The sequence below is a fragment of the Mobula birostris genome, chromosome 6 (genome assembly GCF_030028105.1).
Source record: "Mobula birostris isolate sMobBir1 chromosome 6, sMobBir1.hap1, whole genome shotgun sequence".
NCBI lineage: Eukaryota > Metazoa > Chordata > Chondrichthyes > Myliobatiformes > Myliobatidae > Mobula > Mobula birostris.
In genome coordinates, this window is record NC_092375.1 from 98,422,957 (window position 1) to 98,446,561 (window position 23,605).

A 23,605-nucleotide genomic window follows, 5' to 3' on the forward strand; every position below is an offset into this window, starting at 1 on the left:
AAGTTCTGGATGAACTGAGTGACTCAATGAAACAGCACACCCTGATGCCTTTCTCATCATTTTGGGGGATTTCAACCAGACGAAAAAGTTTCTAAATAATTATCACTTGAGGAACCAGATCAGCCAACTCACTGGACCACTTACCATGCACCCCACACCAACACTTTGGAAAGCCTGATCACTCTGCTGTACTTCCACTCCCTGATTATAGGCGCAGACTGCAGCACCAGTAGCAAGATGGTACCGACAAGGGAGATGCAGGGGTGCTTACTGCTTTGACTTGCTGTACTGGACTGTATTCAGGGATTCATCTTTGAGTCTGAATGAGTACGCCACAGTTGTCACCAGCTTCATTAAAACCCGTGTGGATGAGTGTGTGTCTGCAAGAACTTACTGTACATACCCAAATCAAAAGCTGTGGGTGAACCAGGAGGCTTGTATCTGCTGAGGGCTAGATCTGTGGCATTCAAGTCTGGTGACCCAGGGCTATACAAGGAGGCCAGGAACAACTTATGGAGGGCTACCCCAAAAGCAAAGGAGGTTAGAGACAGAACCAGATGTGTGTCAGCTCTGCTAGGGTTTGCATCCCGTTACTTCCTACAACTCATGAACGACTGTGATGCTTCACTCCCAGACGAACTTAAAACCTTTTATGCCTGCTTTGAAAGGGAGAATAAAGCTACAGCTATGAGGATCCCTGCAGCACCCGGTGACCCTGTGATCTCTGTCTCGGAGGCTGACGTCAGTCTGTCTTTCAGGAGAGTGAACCCTCGCATGGTAGCAGAGCTCAATAGAGTACCTGGTAAGGCTCTGGAAACTTGTGTCAACCAACTGGCAGGGATGTTCAAAGACATTTTCAATCTCTCACTGGTACAGGCAGAAGTTCCCACCTGTTCAAAGTCATACCGGTGCCCAAGAAGAGCAGGTGAACTGCCTCAAATGAGTATCGTCCAGAGGCAGTCATATCTATGGTGATAAAATGCTTTGAGAGGTTGGTCATGGCTAGAATCAACACCTGCCTCAGAAAGGACCTGGACTCACTGCAATTGGCCTATCGCAATTGGCTCTTCACACAGCCTTGGATCACCAGGACAATGTCAGGCTGCTGTTTATTGACTATAGCTCAGCATTTATTTTAACACAATAATTCTTAAAGGTCTGATCAAAAAGCTCCAAAACCTGGGCCTCTCTGTAGCTTCCTCTGCAACTGGATATTCGACTTCCTCAGTGTGTGCAGATTGGAAATAACTTCTCCACCTCAGCGACAATTAACACTGGCGCACCTCAAGGGTGTGTGCTTCGCCCACTGATCCACTTTCTCTACACCCATAACTGTGTGGCTAAGCACAGTTCAAATACCATCTACAAATTTGCTGATGACACAAATATTGTTGGCAAAATTTCAGATGGTGATGAAAAGCGTACAGGAATGAGATAATCAGCTAGTTGAGTGATGTCACAACAACAACCTTGTATTCAAAGTCAGTAAGACCAAAGAACTGATTGTGGATTTCAGAAAGGGTTAGACAAGGGAACACACACCAGTCCTCATGGAGGGATCAGAGTGGAAAGAGTGAGCAAATTCAAGTTCCTGGGTGTCAGCGTCTCTGAGGATCTATCCTGGGCCCAACATATCAATTCAGTTACAAAGAAGACACGACAGAGACTATATTTCGTTAGGAGTTTGAAGAAATTTTCTACGTCACCAGGGACACTTGCAAATTTCTACAGATGTACCATGAAGAGGACTCTAACTGGCTTCATCAACATCTGGTATGGTGGTGGGGGGGTGGGGGGGGGAACCAGCAGTAAGCTGCAGAAAGTTGTAAACTCAGTCAGCTCCATCATGGGCACTAGTCTCTGTAATAGCCAGGAAACCTTCAAGGAGCAATGTATCAAAAGACAGCATCTGTCACTGAGGACCCCCATCACCCAGGACATGCCCCCTTCTCATTGCTACCATCACAGAGGAGGTACAGGAGCCACCTATTCAGTGATCAGGAACAGCTTCTTCCCCACTGCCATCAGATTTCTGAATGGACAATGAACACTACCTCACTACTTTTTTAATTTTTGCACTACCTATTTAAGTGAATTCAACTTAAAAAAAAATATATAGTAATTCAGTTTCTATTATGTATTGCAATGTACTGCTGCTGCATAATACCAGTGCCCTGGTTCTGATTCTGAGGGATGTAACAGCCATTGTATGCCTAGCACAAGTATTGAACACTGATCAGTCCTGAGCCAGTTTGTACACAGGTGACCTTTCTCTATGCTTGCATGCAGGTGACCTTTCCCTAGGTAGTCTTCTTCACAGCCCCAGTCTCAGCCTACTGATGGGGGCTGTAACAGTGTTGTGCTAACTGCTATGCTGCCACACAGTGTAGCCTAAGGCTATAAAATTGTTTAGCACAGGTAAGCTGATCGCCCATCCACTGCCTGATAGTTAGGTACTGTGTCCATCAAGAAAAACTGTAAAAACTGCTACCTTAGTGAAATGTATAGTTGCATTCCCTTGAAGATGGAGAAATCTCTATAATGCTGAAGGAATAAAGTACTAATTCTGGCATTCATTTTTACACCAAAGCACAAGTGTTTTCCTCCTGTACTTCTGGGCTAATTTTAGATAATTGTATTAAGTTTTAAAATGTTTCATTAAATTAATGGAAAGTACACAGTCTTGGAAGTTGGAGCAGAGAGGGAAATCTGTATGAAAGCACTCTGGCTTATAAGAGACCAGACATGGACCCCTATGGCAGGCTATGTGAGAAGCGAGTCACACTGACAGCAATAGCTTTAGATTTTAGACAGGAGACACAAGAGACTGCAGATGTAGAATCCAGAGCAACAAACAGTCTGCTGGAGGAACTCTGTAGGTCGAGCAGTTGGGTATTCTGCCAAAACCCTGCATCAGGATATTTTGCTTTCATTTTCATCAAGTCTGCTCTGTCATTTCATCATGGCTGATCCATTTTCCTCTTAACCCCATTCCCCTGCCTTCTCCCCGTAACCTTGCATGCCCTGAGTAATCAAGAACCTATCAACCTCTGCCTTAAATGCAAGACCCTTTGCACCTCAGATTTTTTAATTTTCTCCCCGTTTAAAAAATAGTCTTCTTTTATTTCTTCTACCAAAGTACATGACCGTACACTTTCCGACACTATTCCGTTTGCCACTTCTTTGCCAATTCTCCTAATCTGCCCAAGTCCTTCTGCAACCTCTCTACTTCTTTAACACTACCCGCCCCTCCAACAATCTTCATATCAACTTAGAATGACTGATCTGGGTCTCACCGCCGCTGACAATGTCTTCGAAGTCGTTGAGCGATATGCTCGATTGAGCTTCTGCTCGGAAATGAATAAAGCAGGGAATAGCTGTTTCAGAAAGTTCGTAAAAAACTTCGTAGGGTCAGCACCTTCCATTGATTCTTCAGGACCCAGAATTCGCAAGTTATTTCTCCTGTTTCTATTTTCTAGACTGATAATCCTTTTCATCATTTTATCATTGGATAAAGATAATTCTTTGCAGAGTTTAATTGTATCATCAATGTCCTCTTCAAGTGTCACCAGCTTTGCAATATTTTCCTGAATTCGGTTCTCATGCTCAGATAAAGTTTGTTGAATTGTATCCAATTTGCTGTTAAGTCATTGAAACTCCTCAGAAAATTCCAATTTTTGCCATTTAAGGAAGTCACTGATTGAATCTAAAGTGACTGGGGATTCATCTTCTGTTTCTCTTTCTGTCATGGTCCTGATCGGGGTCTCTTTAAATTTACTTTGTTTATGTTACAATCCGGACCGTTGACTCCCTGTTTCCCTTTGGTTCCCTGTTTTCCCGTGTCCCTCGGCCTTGGTAGTTAGAGGCAATTTACTCACAGCTGAACTGGTAGTTTATAGTCTCCGGCTTTCAGCTGTTCGGCGCGAAAGCGTCTGCAAAGTCACCGAAGGTACGGCGTGCCAATGTCATCTGGCCGAAGCAAGCCTAGTCTCCGCCTGAAGCGAGTGCCAGTAATTCGCCTTTCCCCACCGGAGCAACCCTGTCAAGTTACCTCGCCAAAGCGAGCCTGCAAAGTTTCCTCACCGAGGTGGGTCCGTCAGTTAACCCGCCCGAGGGAATCAAGAGCCTCTGTCTACTGTTCCCGGGCTGAGTCGAGAGCTCACCACTACCCAGAGGCTCCAAGTCAAGTCCTGACTCTGGGGGCATTCAAGTACCAAATCAAGTCCTGTCCCTGGCAACATGCAAGTACCGAGTCAAGTCCTGGCCTTGGCGGTCTGTGATTCCTGTCCTACCCCCCCCCCACCGTCTGAATCCCTTCTCTGCCCCTCTTGCCTCTAGCCCTCATCTGCAGCTCTCGCCTGCACTTCGATCTAGTTCTATCGCTGGAGCTAGATAGGTACTGTCTGGTATTCTTTTGTGTTGGTCTTGTCTTGTCCTTGCCTCCATGGGGTAAGTCTGGCCATCTTGCCGTTGCCCCGCAGGGGGTCATGTCTTGTCTTATCTTGTCCTTGCCTCCGTGGGGTAAGTCTGGCCGTCTTGCCGTTTCCCCGCGGGGGTAATGAGTCCCGGCTCTATGTCCTGTACCCAAGGAGGGGTCCCGACTCTGTGTTCTGTGTATGTGTCCATGGTTCCATGTACCTGCTCTCCCGAGACCGAGGCTCTGTTTTTCCACGTTTCTCCTCTCCCTTGCCCATGTCATGTCCATGCCTGGTTCTGGAGGCCGAGCCTAAGGCAAGACCCAGGTACTGGGTCCTTGCCCGGTCCCTGGCTCGGAGTCCATACCGTAGCCTCTTCATGTCGTCTCTAGTTTTGGAATCCGATTTCGAGTCCTAGCCCAGACCCTTAGTCCCAGCCTAGTCATAGTCCTGAGTCCTTGTCCAGGTCGCTATTCCTGCTCCTGCCTTGCTCTCCTGGTACAAACAATAAACTAAATTTAATTAACCTCACAAGATGTGTCTTGCATTTGGGTCCACCCTTGCTCCCTATGCCCCGCCATTGTGACACTTGCTTTTGCAGAAGCCTTTTTTTCCTTTTCCCAGCCATAGTAAAGCAGTATTAAAGTATTATAATAAGGTTTCAAAAAAAAAAGACTGGTAGGAGACAATTAAGTAAACAGAGTAGGAGCAATCTAAAACGGTGTTACTCCATCAGCTGCCAACAGGGCTCTTGGAGATGAGTTATTAACTCAAACTTTCTGCATAACCACTCAAAGAGTTGAACTGCATGTGCATGTAATGGGAACTGTATAACTCATCTCCTTCTACCTTAGGCCACAAACTTATCAATCATCCCTGTTGTGGGCACTTTCTGGAGGTCCAAGATCTATATGCTCCATGACCACTGGACTAAGTGTGTAAATGTAGGAGGGGACTATGTTGAAAAATAAATGTGCTAGGTTTTCTAAAATTGACTCCTTCTACCTTAGGCCACAAACTTATCAATCACTCCTCGTATATTGAATAGATTAACAAACATGCAAAAACAGAAATAATACATATTTAAAAAGGATTTCTCCTTGAGGAAACCATGTGCCCCCAGTACCCTGAAACCGCATCCTTTACAATCAATTCCACATCTTCCCAACCACTGAGGTCAGACTAACTGGCCTATACTTTTTTCTTCTGCTTCTCTTTGTTCTTGAAGAGTGACATGACATTTTCAATTTTTCAGTCCTCTGAAACCATGCCAGTCTCCGTTGAATCTTGAAAGGTCATTACTAATGCATCCACAATCTCTTCAGCATTCGAACCCTGAGGTATAGTCCATCAGATCCAGGTGACTTATCTATCTTCAGATCTTTCAGTTTCCCAAGCACCATCTCCCTAGTAATAACAATTGCACTCACTTCTGACTCTTGACACTTCCCACTAAGTTTTGCAATATTAAATTCCCTCTCTTTCACTTTTTATGTTGGCTTTGGCTTCCCTTGCATCAGCCTGCCTTTAGAATACTTCCTCTTCTTTAGGATGTATCTATCCTGCATCTCCTGAATTTCTCCTAGAAAATCCAGCTATTGCTGCTATGCCATCATCCCTGCTAGTGTCCCTTTCCAATCAAATTTGGCCAGCTGCTCTCTCATGCCTCTGTAATTCCTTTTACTCCACTTTAATAGTGATACATCTGACTTAAGCTTCTCCTTCTCAAATTACATATACAACCCTGAGATTTGTTTTCTCATGGGCATACTCAGAAAATACGGGACACATAATAGAATCAATGAAAGATCACACCCAGCAGGGCAAAAAACAACCAATGTGCAAAAGACAACAAACTGTGCAAATGCAAAAGAAGAAGAAAAAAAGAATAAATAGATAAGCAATTAAGCAATAGATATTGAGAAGATGAGATGAAGAGTGCAAGAAAATGAGTCCATAAGTTGTGGGAACAGCTCGGTGACTGGATGAATGAACCTTCTGGTTCAAGAGCCTGATGGTTGAGGGGTAATTGTTCCTGAACCTGGTGGTGTGAGCCTTGGGGCTCCTGTACCTTTTTCCTGATGGCAGCAGCAAGAAGAGAGCATAGCCAGGGTGGTGGGGATCCCTGGTGATGAAGACTGTTTTCCTGCTTTCCTATGTAGTTGTGCTCAATGTGGGGAGGGCTTTACCCATGGAGAACTGTGCCTTATTTATTACTTTTTGTAGGTTTTTCTGTTCAATACCAGGTTGTGATGCAATCAGTCAATAAACTCTCTACCACTCATCTACAGAAGTTTGTCAAAGTTTTGGATGTCATGCTGGATCTTCACAAGCTTCTAATCTGTAGAGGAGTTGTCATGCTTTCTTTGTAATTGCATTTACACACTGCGCCGAGGACAGATCCTCTGAAATGATAACACTGAGTTATCAATTCCTTTGGGCAGTGACTGAATACCCCTCACCCACCAACCTGATCATGTGATTGTTCTCTTAGTGGATCACACAGAAAATACTGGAGGAACTTAACAGGTCAGGCAGAATCTATGAAGAGAAATAAACGTCTTACGTCTTGGGCAGAGATCCTTCCTCAGGACTGGAAAGGAGGGGGACAGAAGCCAGAATAAGAAGGTGAGGAGATGGGAAGTAGTATAGGCTGACAGATGATAGGTGAAACCAGGGTGAGGGGGTGGGGGATGGTCAGAAGCTGGGAGGTGATAAGTTGAATAGGTAAGTGGCTGAAGTAGAAGGGATCTGATAGGAGAGGACATTGAACCATGGGAAGAATGGAAAGTGGAGGGGAAGCAGAGGGAGAGATGGGCAGGTGAGAAGAAGAGAAAGGGTAAAAGGGGAGCCAGAATGGGGAATGGAAAATGAAAGGAGGAGAAGGGGAGAGAACTTATAGAAAAAGGAGAAATTTATGTTCATTCTATTGATGTTCTAGTTTCCTCCCCTAAGTATGCGTAGGTTACAAGGTTAGTTGGCCCCTAGTGTGGAATCTGAGACTGTTGAAGGAAATGCATGGAGAATAAAATGGGATTACTGTTGTGTAAGTTTCCATGGTGTCCCTCCCTGACTCTACACCAAGCCACCTCCCATTCGCCCTGATTCTCTGATCAATGTCCTCAAATGACTTCTGTCCTTCCAATTAACTAACTCCAAAATCAAGTCCCATCTCCAAATTCTGTTTCTCAATTCTGCACCAACTCCCAACTACAAGACGTGACAAATAACCCCTGCTCCTATGGCTGAGGTCCGGCCTGAAGAGCGATGGGCGCTGCCAGGCCTCACTAGCCCAAGACATGTGAAAGTGTCCCTGCAACTCATAGGCGAGTTGAGGGATCTGAAATGAACCAATGAGGACCATTTAATTACTTTGGACCTGTATACACTGCAGTTTAGAAGCCTGAGAAGGGATCTCATTGAAACCTATCAAATGTTGAAAGGCCTAGATAGAGTGGATGTGGAGGGGCTGTGTCCTATGGCAGTGGGGGCGGGGGGTGGCTAGGACTAGAGGGCACAGCCTCAGAATAGAGGGCCGTCCATTTAGAACAGAGATGGGGAGGAATTTCTTAAGCCGGATGGTGGTGAATCTGTGGAATTCACTGTCACAGATTGATGTGAAGGCCTGGTGATTGGGTATATTTAAAGCAGAGGTTGATAGGTTCTTGATGGTCAGGATGTCAAAGGTTACGGACAGAAGGCAGGAGAATGGGATTGAGGGGGATAATAAATTAGCCATGATGGAATGGCAGAACAGACTAGGAGGGCCATTTTGTTAATGTGGAAGGATACATCAGCTTCTATTTTGTCACAATGGTTCCCTCAAGTGATGCTATGTCTTAGTTTGAAGAAAATTAGAAGTCGAACTTTTGAACCTATGTTTGATTTTGAGAAAAGATGGGGTTTATTTGCTCATACTATCATTTGAGTTAATTCCTCCATGATCTAATTGTAAATTTTTGGTATTTTTTTTACTTGCTTGTGGTTAGATGTTTATCTTTAGAAGCTTTTTGTATGACACATGGCTCTGGGGTTGAACACCTAATGGGTTTTTTTTCCTCACTTTTCCTGCTTAGTAGGGTTTTTTTTGGTCACAAAAAATATTTTCAATCTTTAAAACAATGTTCTTTTTCTTGAGACATTGTAAGTGTTGCCTATTTCGATGTACTCTTGTTAATTTTGGATAATAATAATAAAAAGATTTGAAAAGAACAGACTCAATGGGCTGAATAGCCTAATTTTGCTCCTATGTCTTATGGTTTTATGTTGTATGGGAATAAACATTACAAACTTTGTTCAAATTTTGGAGAGAATAATTAGGACTGAAAATGTATCCAGTTATGATTTATTAACAGGCTCATCCTTCCCGAAGATTTCTCATTTAGTGTAGGAATCTTAGTTTTAACAAAATTACCAACCTTCTAGATGATAGACTTCTGATTTGACCTCAGAACTGATGCTGACAGTATGTATTTCACATTCCTTCTTCTTGCAGACCATGCACACTGATTCTGAGGATCCATGAGGACCCCGTGCTCGCACGATGGAAACTGTGACATGATTGAGTGCCACCAACAAAGCTCGTGCCTCGTCCTTATCACACACCAACCCTCCATTTTCCTCTCCGGCATTGCGAGGCAGTGGGATGTTTGGAGATTTGAAGGGTATTTCTGGATGTGAGTAGATCGTGTCACTCCCACCAACATCAGAAGGTAGCATTGTATGATTGCTGTGGGCTGCAGCCAAGTTCTCCAGTGGCACCATGTCCAGGCTGAACTGAAGCTCTGCTTTTTGCCTGTCATATGGCCAGTACACCACACCGGCAGCATCCCCAGGCTCAGCTGACTCTGCCTTGTTATTGGGACGGTGAAGAGTCTATATTTACAGAAAAAAAGGTTGGCTATTAATATGATTGAAATGGGATTGGATGGGATAATAAATCAGCCATGATGAAACAGTGGCGCATACTCAAAGGGCCAAATGGTCCAATTCTGCTCCTAAGTCTTATGGTTTTATGTACAACTTTCCCCATTCAGATTGCCTGCAACACCAGTATGTTGCGCATTTGGACATTAGAATGTGTTTCAGTTTCATGACACCAGTAAATTACCATTGGCTAAACTTACAAACCCTGCTGTTCTGACAGTGATGACAGTTTGATGCCAGTAGAGTTTTACAATCCGCTTATGGGCTTCATATTCAGCACTCTACTGATTGTACATAATCACTAATTTTAACCTGTGACAAATGATTTCATCCTCTTGACTGCATGGGATCACTGATTTTACAATGAGATCACAGATTTCATGAAAATTTTTTTAAAACACAGCAGATGCTGGAAATCTGAAATAGAAATAAAAATGCTAAAGCAACCCAGCAGGACAGGCAGTATCAGTGAAAAGAGCAACAGGTCCATAGCAGATGCTGCCTCTTTGGTTCTTTACTCAACCCCAGAACATCTAGGCATCAAAGGTGCATACATCAGAATGCTCTTTATTGATTACAGCTCAGCATTTAATACCATCATCCCCTCAAAACTAATCAATAAACTTCAAGACCTTGCCCTCAATACCTTCTTGTACAATTGGATCCTCGATTCCTCACTTGTCAACCCCAGTCAGTTCTGATTGGCAACAACATCTCCTCAACAATCTCCATCAGCACAGGTGCACCACAGGGCTGTGTGCTTAGCCCTCTGCTCTACTTGCTTTACACCTATGACTGTTTGGCTAAGTACTGTTTCAATACCATATTCAAGTTTTCTGATGACACCACTGTTGTGGGCTGTGTCAAAGGTGGTGATGATTCAGCATACAGGAGGGAGATTTGAAAATTTGGATGAGTGGTGTCATTACAACAACCTCTCACTCAATGTCAGCATGACCAAAGGACTGATTGTAGACTTTGGGAGAGGGAAACCAGAGGTCCATGAGCTAGTCAGACGATCAGAGGTGGAGAGAGTTAGCAACTTTAAATTCCTGGGTATTATTGTTTTGGAGGACCTGTCCTATGCCAAGCACATAAGTGCAATTGTGAAGAAAGCACTGCAGTGTCTCTACTTCCTTAGGAGCTTGAGCAATTTGGCAAGACATCTCAAATATAAACAAAATTATATAGATGTGTAGTGGAGAGCGTATTGACTGGATGCATCACAGTCAGCCTGATCAGAATCAGAATCAGGTTTAATATCACCAGCATATGTCATGAAATTTGCCTCTTTATAGCTACATCAATATGTTGCAACCAGGCTAGGACTTCAGAGATATTGATACCCAGGAACTTTCAATTGCTCATTCTCTCCAATTCTGATCCCTCTATGAGAATTGATCTATCTATTTAGTCTTCCAATCTACTTATCTATCTATCTATCTGCATGTCATTTACAGTTTCTGTCTGTCTGTTCTATCTACCCATCTGTCGACCTGTCTGTTTATCTATCCATCTACCTATCTAGTCTTTCTATCTAACTATTTATCTATCCGTCAATCTATCCATCTGTCTTTCTGTCTGTCAATATATCTAGCTACCTATAATTCTATCTATCTATCTATCTACATGCCTATCTGTCTAGCTATCTGTCTATCTATCTAGTCTTTCTTTCGATCTATCTGTCAATCTATCCATCTGTCTATCTATCTAATTACCTATAACCTGTGACGAGAATACACATAGATTAAGATGTTAGCTGTCCTGTGCTGGCACCAGTGGGATCAATAGTTGGTCTGCCACCTGTCTTCAGGAGAGAGAGAGATAAGAAAAACAATGGAGCAGCATTTGGAGATGTTAATGAAGGAACGGGAGAGTTTAACGGAAGGAGAGCTGTCAAGATCGGATCCCCCTTTGAACCCTGAACTGTTTGAAGTGATGGACAGGCGATACCCCAGCAGGGGGATAAAAAAGGGACAGGTTCGCTAAGGCAAGACACACACGACACCCCGAGGTAACGGGACCCTGGAAGCGGTGTGTCTCCCACAAGTCGGTGGGAAGTTTTGGACGGCTGGTCGCGGGATCAAGCCATAGACGCACAGGGTGGAAAGGCACGATCGGCGGGAACCTGGTGTGTGTCCACCCTTGCCTGGGTGCCAGGTTCACCGCATAGAAATGATCGTATCTGGAAACGGAGGGGTCACGGTCGGTGACCTCAGATGACGTCACAAAGGGCTCGCACGAAAACTGACTGCGAAGAATATCGAAGGTCTGTGTGGAAGCCGTTTGAATATTCATTCGTTTTGCTCTCTCTCTCCTTCCTCCCCACTATCCATCTCCCACGGCAGCGATTACTGCGAACTGAACTGAACTAAATTGAACTGAACTTTGCGTCACTTTGAAACTGGTCATTTACCCCTAGACAATGATAGAGCTTGATTGATCCTGTTATCTTAATTCTGTGTACATGTGTGTTTATCATTGCTGAACTGTTGCATTTATTATCCTTTTGATTAGAGTACTGTGTTGCTTGTTTCTTTAATAAAACTTTCTTAGTTCTAGTAATCCATCTGACTGACCGATCCATTTCTGCTGGTTTGGCAACCCAATTACGGGGTATGTAACATAAGTGGGGTTCTCGTCCGCAATTTTGAACACTAAATTTGGGACGGAGTAATTGATTGGGTTAAAATTCCCGAAAGAAAGAAAAGACAAACAGCAGAAATGGAGGTTGAGGGATTTATAAAGGCGCCGACCTTGGAGGCATTAGAGGATGCCAAGAAAGCGGAATTGGTAGCTGTGGCCAAACGGTTGAATCTTGCTAAGGGGAAGTCGACAATGAGGAGAGAGGAGATACACAGAGCTATCGTAGAGCACTATGTATCTAAAGGTGCGTTTCCCCAAGGGGAGCTGGAGGTGGTGTCTATTGGAAACCTGCTGGAGACGCGGTACAGGTGCAGCTTGAAAAACTGAGACTCGAGCACGAGTTCCGGGTACGGCAGTTAGAACATGAAGAGAAGCAGTTAGAAAGGCAGGAGAGAGAGTTAGAAAGGCGGGAGAAAGAGAGAGAGTTAGAAAGGCAGGAGAAAGAGAGAGAGTTAGAAAGGCAGGAGAGAGAGAGAGAGAGACAGTTGGAGCGACAGGAGAAACAGAGGGAAAGGGAATTCGAGCTGGAGAAGTTAAAGATAAGGGCAGAGCAGGGGCCCGTGCCGAACCAAGGTGGAGGGTTCCGGGCGACCCAGGAGGTTAGACTGGTTCCCCCATTTGATGATACTGACGTGGATCGGTACTTTCTCCATTTCGAAAAAGTTGCTACCAGTCAGGACTGGCCGAGGGATAAGTGGGCTGTTTTGCTTCAGAGTGTACTTAAAGGGAAAGCCCAACAAGCTTACTCAGCTTTGTCCGCGGAAGATGCCCAGAGGTATGAGGTAGTGAAAGAGGCCATCCTCAGGATTTATGAGTTGGTCCTGGAGGCATACCGGCAGAGGTTCCAGAATGCGAGGAAGCAGTGGGTATTTAGAGTTTGCCCGTGAGATGCAGACATATTGTGAGCATTGATGCGCCTCGAAGGGGGTAGAGGGGGATTATGACAGACTGCTACAGCTGATCCTGATTGAGCAGTTTAAAGGTTGTGTCCCTGAGGGTATGAGACCCTACCTAGACGAGAAAGAGGCAGCCACGTTAGCCGCAACTGCTAAGTTAGCGGATGAGTATGCGTTGACACATAAAATGAAGTTTGCCCCGAGTAAAGGCTACCAGAAGGGTAGTCAGGACGGCGGGGAGAGTCCGCCAGAAAAGTCAGAAAGTAAGCCAGGGACTAGTGAGAAGGATAAGGTAGACCGGGAGCAGTCTGGTAGGAAGTCTCCTGGGGTCGTCTGTTAAAATTGCGGGAAAGTCGGACACTTTGTGTCCAGGTGCTTTGCCCCAAAGAAGGAGACGGGAAAAGGAAAAACGGCGATTTTGACTGGCTGTATCGCGTTGGTAAATGAACCGCTAGGAGAGGACAGGTCTGCCAAAGTTCAGGATGGGCGTGAGAAGTTTATCTCGGCCGGATTGGTGTCAGTGAAGGAGGGGTTAAAACCAGTTCCAGTGCGGATCTGGAGAGACACGGGAGCGTGTCAGTCACTGATACTGAAGAGTGTATTAGAGTTTAGCTCAGAGACCCAGACTGGGGATGTCAAGGTCAAAGGTATTGGGGAAGGGACAGAGGCAGTCCCTTTGCATCAGACACACTTACAAAGCAACACACATCAAAGTTGCTGGTGAACGCAGCAGGCCAGGCAGCATCTGTAGGAAGAGGTGCAGTCGACGTTTCAGGCCGAGACCCTTCGTCAGGACTAACTGAAGGAAGAGTGAGTAAGGGATTTGAAAGTTGAAGGGGAAGGGGGAGATCCAAAATGATAGGAGAAGACAAGAGGGGGAGGGATGGAGCCAAGAGCTGGACAGGTGATTGGCAAAAGGGGATACGAGAGGATCATGGGACAGGAGGTCCGGGAAGAAAGACGGGGGGGAGGGGACCCAGAGGATGGGCAAGAGGTATATTCAGAGGGACAGAGGGAGAAAAAGGAGAGTGAGAGAAAGAATGTGTGCATAAAAATAAGTAACAGATGGGGTACGAGGGGGAGGTGGGGCCTAGCGGAAGTTAGAGAAGTCGATGTTCATGCCATCAGGTTGGAGGCTACCCAGACGGAATATAAGGTGTTGTTCCTCCAACCTGAGTGTGGCTTCATCTTTACAGTGGAGGAGGCCGTGGATAGACATATCAGAATGGGAATGGGATGTGGAATTAAAATGTGTGGCCAGTGGGAGATCCTGCTTTCTCTGGCGGACAATCCTTACTGGAGCAAACAACTTTGTTATCTTTTTCTTCTTTTTCCCCTACATCTTTGGTCTGAGTGCTCCTGATCTCTGTCCCCTGCCTATCCTCCCTCACACACTGTCTACCTGCTTTCTCTATTTGTGAACTATCCTCCTCTCTCCTAGTATCTTTAATTTTATTCCCTCCCCCCAATCATTCTAGCTTAAAGTCACCTCAGTAGCCCTCGCAAATCTCCCCGCCAAGATATTGGTCCCCCTAAGATTCAAGTGTAACCTGTCCTTTTTGTACAGGTCACACCTGAAGAGGTCCCCGCCAGGATATTGGTCCCCCTAAGATTCAAGTGTAACCCGTCCTTTTTGTACAGGTCACACCAAAAGAGGTCCCAATGATCCAAAAACTTGAATCCTTGCCCCCTGTTCCAATCCCTCAGCCACGCATTTATCCTCCACCTCATTGCATTCCTACTCTTTTCTACCTTTTCTGTCCTTTTTCTCTATCTTCCTAGCATACTCCTGATTAACATTCAGTCCTGGATAAAAGTTGTGTGAACTGAGAGCCAGAATCTCCTACCAGCAGGAAACAAAGGAATGTAATGTTTTGTGCTTCATGGAGACCTGGCTGATGGAGGAGATACTGGATCATGTCATTGAGCCCTCTGGGTTCTCCCTGTTCTGGGCAGACAGGCCGAAAAGCCTCTCTGGGGAGAGTAAAGGAGGAGGGGTATGCTTCATGGTCAACAATACTTGGTGAGACCTCCAGTATGTGCATGCTCTCAAATCCTTTTGTTCCCCAGACCTGGAATACCTGGTGCTGCTGTGCAGACCCTACTGGGTGCCGAGGGAGTTCACGGCTGTTAACATCGCAGCGGTGCACATTCCGCCACAGGCTGATACAGCCTGGCTCTCAAGGAACTGTACGAGACCTTCAACAGGCTGTACACCTAGAGGCTGCCTTCATCATCCATCTGTCTATCTATCCACCTATAATTCTATTTATCTGTCTCTCTGTCTTTCTATCTATCTATTTAGCTAGCTATCAGTGTAGATTTCTCTCTCAGTTTCTCTCCATAACTAACTATCAGAGTGGATTTCTCTCTCAGCCACACTCCATAACTCACCATCTGTGTGGATTTTGCTCACTCTCTCTACATAACCCACCATCAGTGTGGATTTCTCTCTCAGTCATTCTCCATAATTCTGCATCAGTGTGGATCTCTCTCTCAGTCTCTCCATAACTCACCATCTGTGTGGATTTCTCTCTCACTCTCTCTCCATTACTCACCATCTGTGTGAATTTCTGTCACTCTCTCCACAACAAACCGTCACGCATTGATTTCTCTCTTAGTCTCTCGCCATAACTCACCATCCATGGGGATTTCTCTCAGACTCTCCCTAACTCACCATCAGAGTGTATTTTTCTCTCACTCATTGCATTACTCACCATCAGCATGGATTTTTCTCTCAGTCTCTCTCCATAACTCATCATGAGTGAAGATTTCTCTCTGAGTCTCTCTCCATAAATCACCATCAATGTGGATTTCTCTCAGTCTCTCCATAACTCACCATCAGTGTGTATCTTTCTTTCACTCTCTCCATAACTCACCATCAGTATGGATTTCTCTCTCACTCTTTCTCCATACCTCACTATCATTGTGAATTTCTCTCTCAGTCTCTCGATAACTCAACATCATTGTGGATTTCTCTCTCAATCTCTCGATAACTCAACATCAGTGTGGATTTCTCTCACTCTCCCTCCAAAACTCACAATCAATGTGGATTTCTCTCTCACACTCTCTCCATTACTCACCATCAGTGTGGATTTCTGTCAGTCTCCCCATAACACACTATCAGTGTGGATTTCTCGCTGAGTCTCTCTCCATAACTCACCATGAGTGTGGATTTCCCTCAGTCTCTCCATAACTCACCATCATTGTGTATTATTCTCTCACTATCTCCATCACTCACCATCAGTGTGGATTTCTCTCTCAGTCTCTCCATAACTCACCATCAGTGTGAATTTTCTCTAACTCTCTCTGTAACTCCCCATCAGTGTGGATTTCTTTCTCAGTCTCTCTGTAACTCCCCATCAGTGTGGATTTCTTTCTCAGTCTCTCTGTAACTCCCCATCAGTGTGGATTTCTTTCTCAGTCTCTCTATAACTCACCATCAGTGTGGATTTTTCTCTAACTCTCTCTATAACTCCCCATCAGTGTGGATTTCTGTTAGTCTCCTTCCATAGCTCACCACCAGTGTGGATTTCTCTCTCACCCTCTCTCCATAACTCAACATCAGTGTGGATTTATCTCACTCTCTCTCAATATCTCACCATGAGTGCGCATTTCTCTCATACTCTCCATACGTCACCATCAATGTGGATTGCCCTCTAACTCTCTCCAAAACTCCCCATCAGTGTGGATTTTTCTCACTCTCTCTAGATATCTCACCATGAGAACGGATTTCTCTCATTCTCTCCATAAGTCAACATCAGTGTGAATTTCACTCTCATTTTCTCTATAACTCACCATCAGTGTGGATTTCTCTCTCACCCTCTCTTCATAACACCACATCAGTGTTGATTTCTCTCTCCCTCTCTCTCTGTAAATCACCATCAGTGTGGATTTCTCTCTCACTCCCTCTTCATAACTCCCCTTCCAAGTGGATTTTTCTCTAACTCTCTCTATAACTCCCCATCAGTGTGAATTTCTCTCTCAGTCTCTCCTCCATAAATTACCATCAGTGTGCATTTCTCTCACTCTCACTCCATAACTCACCATCAGTGTGGATTTCTCTCTCTGCCTCTCCATAACTCACCATCAGTCTGGAATTCTCTCTCACTCTCTCCCGAAAACTTCCCATCAGTATGGATTTCCCTCACTCTCTCTCTGTAACTCCCCATCAGTGTGGATTTCTTTCTCAGTCTCTCTATAACTCACCATCAGTGTGGATTTTTCTCTAACTCTCTCTATAACTCCCCATCAGTGTGGATTTCTTTCTCAGTCTCTCTATAACTCCCCATCAGTGTGGATTTCTTTCTCAGTCTCTTTCCATAACTCACCATCATTGTGGATTTCTCTCTCAATCTCTTGATAACTCAACATCAGTGTGGATTTCTCTCACTCTCCCTCCAAAACTCACAATCAATGTGGATTTCTCTCTCACACTCTCTCCATTACTCACCATCAGTGTGGATTTCTATCAGTCTCCCCATAACACACTATCAGTGTGGATTTCTCGCTGAGTCTCTCTCCATAACTCACCATGAGTGTGGATTTCCCTCAGTCTCTCCATAACTCACCATCATTGTGTATTATTCTCTCACTATCTCCATCACTCAACATCAGTGTGGATTTCTCTCTCAGTCTCTCCATAACTCACCATCAGTGTGGATTTCTCTCTCAGTCTCTCTGTAACTCCCCATCAGTGTGGATTTCTTTCTCAGTCTCTCTATAACTCACCATCAGTGTGGATTTTTCTCTAACTCTCTCTATAACTCCCCATCAGTGTTGATTTCTCTCTCCCTCTCTCTCTGTAAATCACCATCAGTGTGGATTTCTCTCTCACTCCCTCTTCATAACTCCCCTTCCGTGTGGATTTCTCTCTCACTCTTTCTCGGGAACTCGCCATCAGTGTGGATTTCTCTCTCTGTTTCTCCATAACTCACCATCAGTCTGGGATTCTCTCTCACTCTCTCCTGAAAACTCCCCATCAGTATGGATTTCCCTCACTCTCTCTCTATAACTCACAATCAGTGTAGATTTTTCTCTCAGTTTCTCTCCATAACTCACCATCAGTGTTGATTTCTCTCTCCCTCTCTCTCTGTAAATCACCATCAGTATGGATTTCCCTCACTCTCTCTCTATAACTCACCATCAGTGTGGATTTCTCTCTCACCCTCTCTTCATAACACCCCATAAGTGTTGATTTCTCTCTCCCTCTCTCTCTGTAAATCACCATCAGTGTGGATTTCTCTCTCACTCCCTCTTCGTAACTCCCTTTCCGTGTGGATTTCTCTCTCACTATTTCTCGGGAAATCAACATCACTGTGGATTTCTTTCTCAGTCTCTCCTCCATAAATTACCATCAGTGTGCATTTCTCTCACTCTCACTCCATAACTCACCATCAGTGTGGATTTCTCTCTCTGTCCCTCCATAACTCACCATCAGTCTGGAATTCTCTGTCACTCTCTCCCGAAAACTCCCCAGCAGTATGGATTTCCCTCACTCTCTCTCTATAACTCATCATCAGGGTAGATTTCTCTCTCAGTTTCTCTCCATAACTCACCATCAGAGTGGATTTCTCTCTCAGTCATACTCCATAACTCACCATCTGAGTGGATTTTGGTCACTCTCTCTACATAACCCACTATCAGTGAGAATTTCTCTCTCAGTCTCTCCATAACTCACGAGTGTGGATTTCTCTCTGAGTCTCTCTCCATAAATCCCCATCAATGTGGATTTCTCTCAGTCTCTCCATAACTCACCATCAGTGTGTATCTTTCTCTCACTCTCTCACCATAACTCACCATCAGTATGGATTTCTCTCTCAGTCTCTCCATAACTCACCATGAGTGTGGATTTCTCTCAGTCACTCCATATCTCACTGACAGTGTGGATTTCTCTCTCAGTCTCTTCATAACTCATCATCAGTGTGGATTTCTCTCTAACTCTCTCCATAACTCCCCATCAGTGTAGATTTCTCTCTCTGTCCCTCCATAACTCACCATCAGTCTGGAATTCTCTGTCACTCTCTCCCGAAAACTCCCCAGCAGTATGGATTTCCCTCACTCTCTCTCTATAACTCATCATCAGGGTAGATTTCTCTCTCAGTTTCTCTCCATAACTCACCATCAGAGTGGATTTCTCTCTCAGTCATACTCCATAACTCACCATCTGAGTGGATTTTGGTCACTCTCTCTACATAACCCACTATCAGTGAGAATTTCTCTCTCAGTCTCTCCATAACTCACGAATGTGGATTTCTCTCTGAGTCTCTCTCCATAAATCCCCATCAGTATGGATTTTTCTCTCAGTCTCTCCATAACTCACCATCAGTGTGTATCTTTCTCTCAGTCACTCCATATCTCACTGACAGTGTGGATTTCTCTCTCAGTCTCTTCATAACTCATCATCAGTGTGGATTTCTCTCTAACTCTCTCCATAACTCCCCATCAGTGTAGATTTCTCTCTACCCAATCTTTATAACTCCCCATCAGTGTGGATCTCTCACTCTCTCTCCAATACTGACCATCAGTGTGAATTTCTGTCAGTCTCTCCATAACGCACCATCAACGTGGATTTCTATCTGAGTCTCTCTCCATAACTCACCATCAATGTGGATTTCTCTCAGTCTTTGAATAACTCACCATCAGTGTGTATTTTTCTCTCACTCTCTCCTTAACTCACCATCAGTGTGTATCTTTCTCTCACTCTCTCACCATAACTCACCATCAGTATGGATTTCTCTCTCAGTCTCTCCATTACTCACCATGAGTGTGGATTTCTCTCAGTCTCTCCATAACTCACCATCAGTGTGGATTTCTCTCTCAGTCATACTCCATAACTCACCATCTGAGTGGATTTTGGTCACTCTCTCTACATAACCCACTATCAGTGAGAATTTCTCTCTCAGTCTCTCCATAACTCACGAATGTGGATTTCTCTCTGAGTCTCTCTCTATAAATCCCCATCAATGTGGATTTCTCTCAGTCTCTCCATAACTCACCATCAGTGTGTATCTTTCTCTCACTCTCTCACCATAATTCACCATCAGTATGGATTTCTCTCTCAGTCTCTCCATAACTCACCATGAGTGTGGATTTCTCTCAGTCACTCCATATCTCACTGACAGTGTGGATTTCTCTCTCAGTCTCTTCATAACTCATCATCAGTGTGGATTTCTCTCTAACTCTCTCCATAACTCCCCATCAGTGTAGATTTCTCTCTACCCAATCTTTATAACTCCCCATCAGTGTGGATCTCTCACTCTCTCTCCAATACTGACCATCAGTGTGAATTTCTGTCAGTCTCTCCATAACGCACCATCAACGTGGATTTCTATCTGAGTCTCTCTCCATAACTCACCATCAATGTGGATTTCTCTCAGTCTTTGAATAACTCACCATCAGTGTGTATTTTTCTCTCACTCTCTCCTTAACTCACCATCAGTGTGTATCTTTCTCTCACTCTCTCACCATAACTCACCATCAGTATGGATTTCTCTCTCAGTCTCTCCATTACTCACCATGAGTGTGGATTTCTCTCAGTCTCTCCATAACTCACCATCAGTGTGGATTTCTCACTCAGTCTCACTCCTTAACTCACCATCAGTCTGGAATTCTCTCTCAGTCTCACTCCGTAACTCACCATCTGTGTGGATTTCTCTCAGTCTCTCTCCATAACTCCCCATCAGTGTGGATTTCTCTCAATCTCTCTCTATAACTCACCATCAGTGTGGATTTCTCTCAGTCTCCCCATAACACACCATCAGTGTGCATTTTTCTCTCACTGTCTCCATAGTTCACAACCTGTGTGGATATTTCTTTCACCCTCCCTCCATAACTCATGATGATTGTGGATTTCTCTCACTCTCTTCATAATTCCCCATTGGTTTGGATTTCTCTCTCTGTCTCTCTCCATGACTCACCATCAGTGTGCATTTCTCTCTCATTCTCTCCGTAACTCACCATTATTGTGGATTTCTCTCACTCTGTTGCCATAACTCACCATCAGTGTGGATTTCTCTTCCACTCTCTCCATTACTCAACATTAGTGTGGATTTCTCTCTCACTCCCTCCATAAAGTCACCAACAGTGTGAATTTCTCTCTTAGTCTCTCTCCATAACTCAAAATCAGTGTGGATTTCTCTATCACTCTATCTCCATAACTCACCACCAGTGTGGACTTCTCTCACTCTCTCTCCATAACTCACCATCATCTGTTGGTCCCCCTAGGATAAAAGTGTAACCCGTCCTTTTTGCACAGGTCACACCTGCGCCAAAAGAGGCCCCAATGATCCAAAAACTTGAATCCCGGCCCTCTGCTCCAATCCCTTAGCCACGCATTTATCCTCCACCTCATTGGTGTGGATTTCTCTCTCAGTGTCTCTCCATAACTCACCATCAATGTGGATTTCGATCAGTCTCTCCATAACTCACCATCAGTGTGTATTTTTCTCTCACTCTCTTCCTAACTCACCATCTGTGTGGATTTTTCTCTCCCACTCTCTCCATAAATCACACTCAGTGTGGATTTCTCCCTCAGTCCCTCTCTATAACTCACTATCAGAGTGGATTTCTCTCTAACTCTCTCCATAACTCCCTATCAGTGTGCATTTCTTTCTCAGTCTCTCTCCATAACTCCCCATCAATGTAGATTTCTCTCAGTCTCTCTCTATAACTCCCCATCAGTGTGGATTTCTCTCTCAGTCACTCCATAACTCACCAACAGTGTGGATTTCTCTTTCACACTCTCCATAACTCCCCATAAGTGTGGATTTGTCTCAGTCTGTCTCCATAACTCACAATCAGTGGATTTCTCTCTCTGTCTCTCTCCGTCACTCACCATCAGTGTGGATTTCTGTCTCACTCTCTCTCCATAACTCAGCATCAGTGTGGATTTCTCTGTCAGTCTCCCCATAGTTCATCATCAGTGTGGATTTCTCGCTCAGTGTCTCTACATAACTCACTAGCAGTGTGCAATTCTCTCTCAGTCTCTTCATAACTCACCATCGGTGTGGATTTCTCTCTCACTCTCTCTGCCTAACTCCCCATCAGTGTGGATTTCTCTCTCACACTCTCCATAAAGTCACCAACAGTGTGGATTTCTCTCTCAGTCTCGCTGCATAACTCACCACCAGTGTGGACTTCTCTTACTCTCTCTCCATAACTCACCATGAGGGTAGATTTCTCTCAGTCTCTCCATAACTCACGATCTGTCTGGAATTCTCTGTCACTCTCTCCACATAGCTCCCCATCAGTATGGACTTCCCTAACTCTCTCTGCATAACTCACCATCAGTACGGATTTCTCTCTCAGTCACACTCCATAACTCACCATCAGTGTGGATTTCTCTCTCAGTCTCTCCATAACTCCCCATTTGTGTGGATTTCTCTCTCAGACACTCCATAACTCTCCATCAGTGCGGATTTCTCTCAATCTCTCTCCATAACTCACAATCATTGTGGATTTCTCCCTCACTCTCACTCCATTACTCACCATCAGTGTGATTTCTGTCAGTCTCTGCATAACACACCATCAGTGTAGATTTTTCTCTCAGTCTCTCAATAACTCATCATCAGTGTGGATTTCTCTCTCACTCTCTCTCCATAACTCACCATCAGTGTGCATTTCTGTCAGTCTCTGCATAACTCATCATCAGTGTGGATTTCTCTCTCACTCTCTCTCCATAACTCACCATCAGTGTGCATTTCTCTTTCAGTCTCTCCATAACCCACCATCAGTGTGACTTTCTCTCAGTCTCTCCATAATTCCCCAATGGTGTGGATTTATCTCTCAGTCTCTCTCTATAACTTGCAATCTGTGTGGATCTCTCTCTCAGTTTCTATCCATAACTCCCCATCGGTGCGTATTTCTCACTCAGCCTCTATCCATAACTCACCATCAGTGTGAATTTCTCTCTCACTCTCTCCATAACTCATTACAACAGGAATTCTGCAGATGCTGGAAATTCAAGCAACACACATCAAAGTTGCTGGTGAATGCAGCTATTGTGACTCCCGTCTCCCCTTCCCTCACCAATAGTCTGCAATCCCATCTCCCTCAGATCCCATCGTCAGCTCCTGGGTCCTCAGAGGCTCCAACTTCCTCTCACCCCAATCCTCCCCTCGCCATTGACACCCCCAGCCTCCCCCCTCCCCCCTCTGATCCCAGCTCTCATCCATCCCCTCCGACCTGCAACTGTTGGAGGCAGAACGCTCTGTCCTCAGTAAGGGCCTCACCTTTGTCCCCCTTCGCCCACACCTCAGCGAGCTCCGTGTTTGCCACGATGCGGAACTCTTCTTCTGCCGTCTCCGTCTCCGATCCTACTTCTTCGGCAAGGACTCTTCCACCCCCACCGATGACCCCTTCTCCCGTCTTCAACCCTCCTCTTCTTCATGGACACCCCACTCTGGTCTTCTGCCTGCTCTGGATCTCTTTATCGCTAACTGCCGACGGGACATCAACCGTCTCGACTTCACCTCACCTTGTTCCCATTCCAACCTCACTCCTTCGGAATGGTCTACTCTCCACTCCCTCCACACTAATCCTAATCTTATTATTAAACCCGCCGATAAGCGGGGTGCTGTTGTAGTCTGGCATACTGACCTCTACCTTGCCGAGGCATAGCAACAACTCGCGAATACCTCCTCTTATTTACCCCTTGATCGTGACCCCACTAAGGAGCACCAGGCCATTGTCTCCCACACCATCACCAACTTTATCCACTCA

At 44.9% G+C, this 23,605-nt stretch overlaps 1 protein-coding gene across 2 annotated transcripts in view; it reads right to left on the bottom strand.

Annotated features, from left to right (window-relative positions):
- Positions 1–23,605, bottom strand: part of LOC140199221 (uncharacterized) — a 55,322-nt gene that overhangs the window by 15,524 nt on the left and 16,193 nt on the right. For both annotated transcript variants that reach the window (XM_072260916.1, XM_072260917.1), the window contains exon 3: positions 8,834–9,290. In XM_072260916.1, the coding sequence (XP_072117017.1) occupies positions 8,834–9,290 (457 nt within the window). The remainder of the gene's footprint in view (positions 1–8,833; positions 9,291–23,605) is intronic.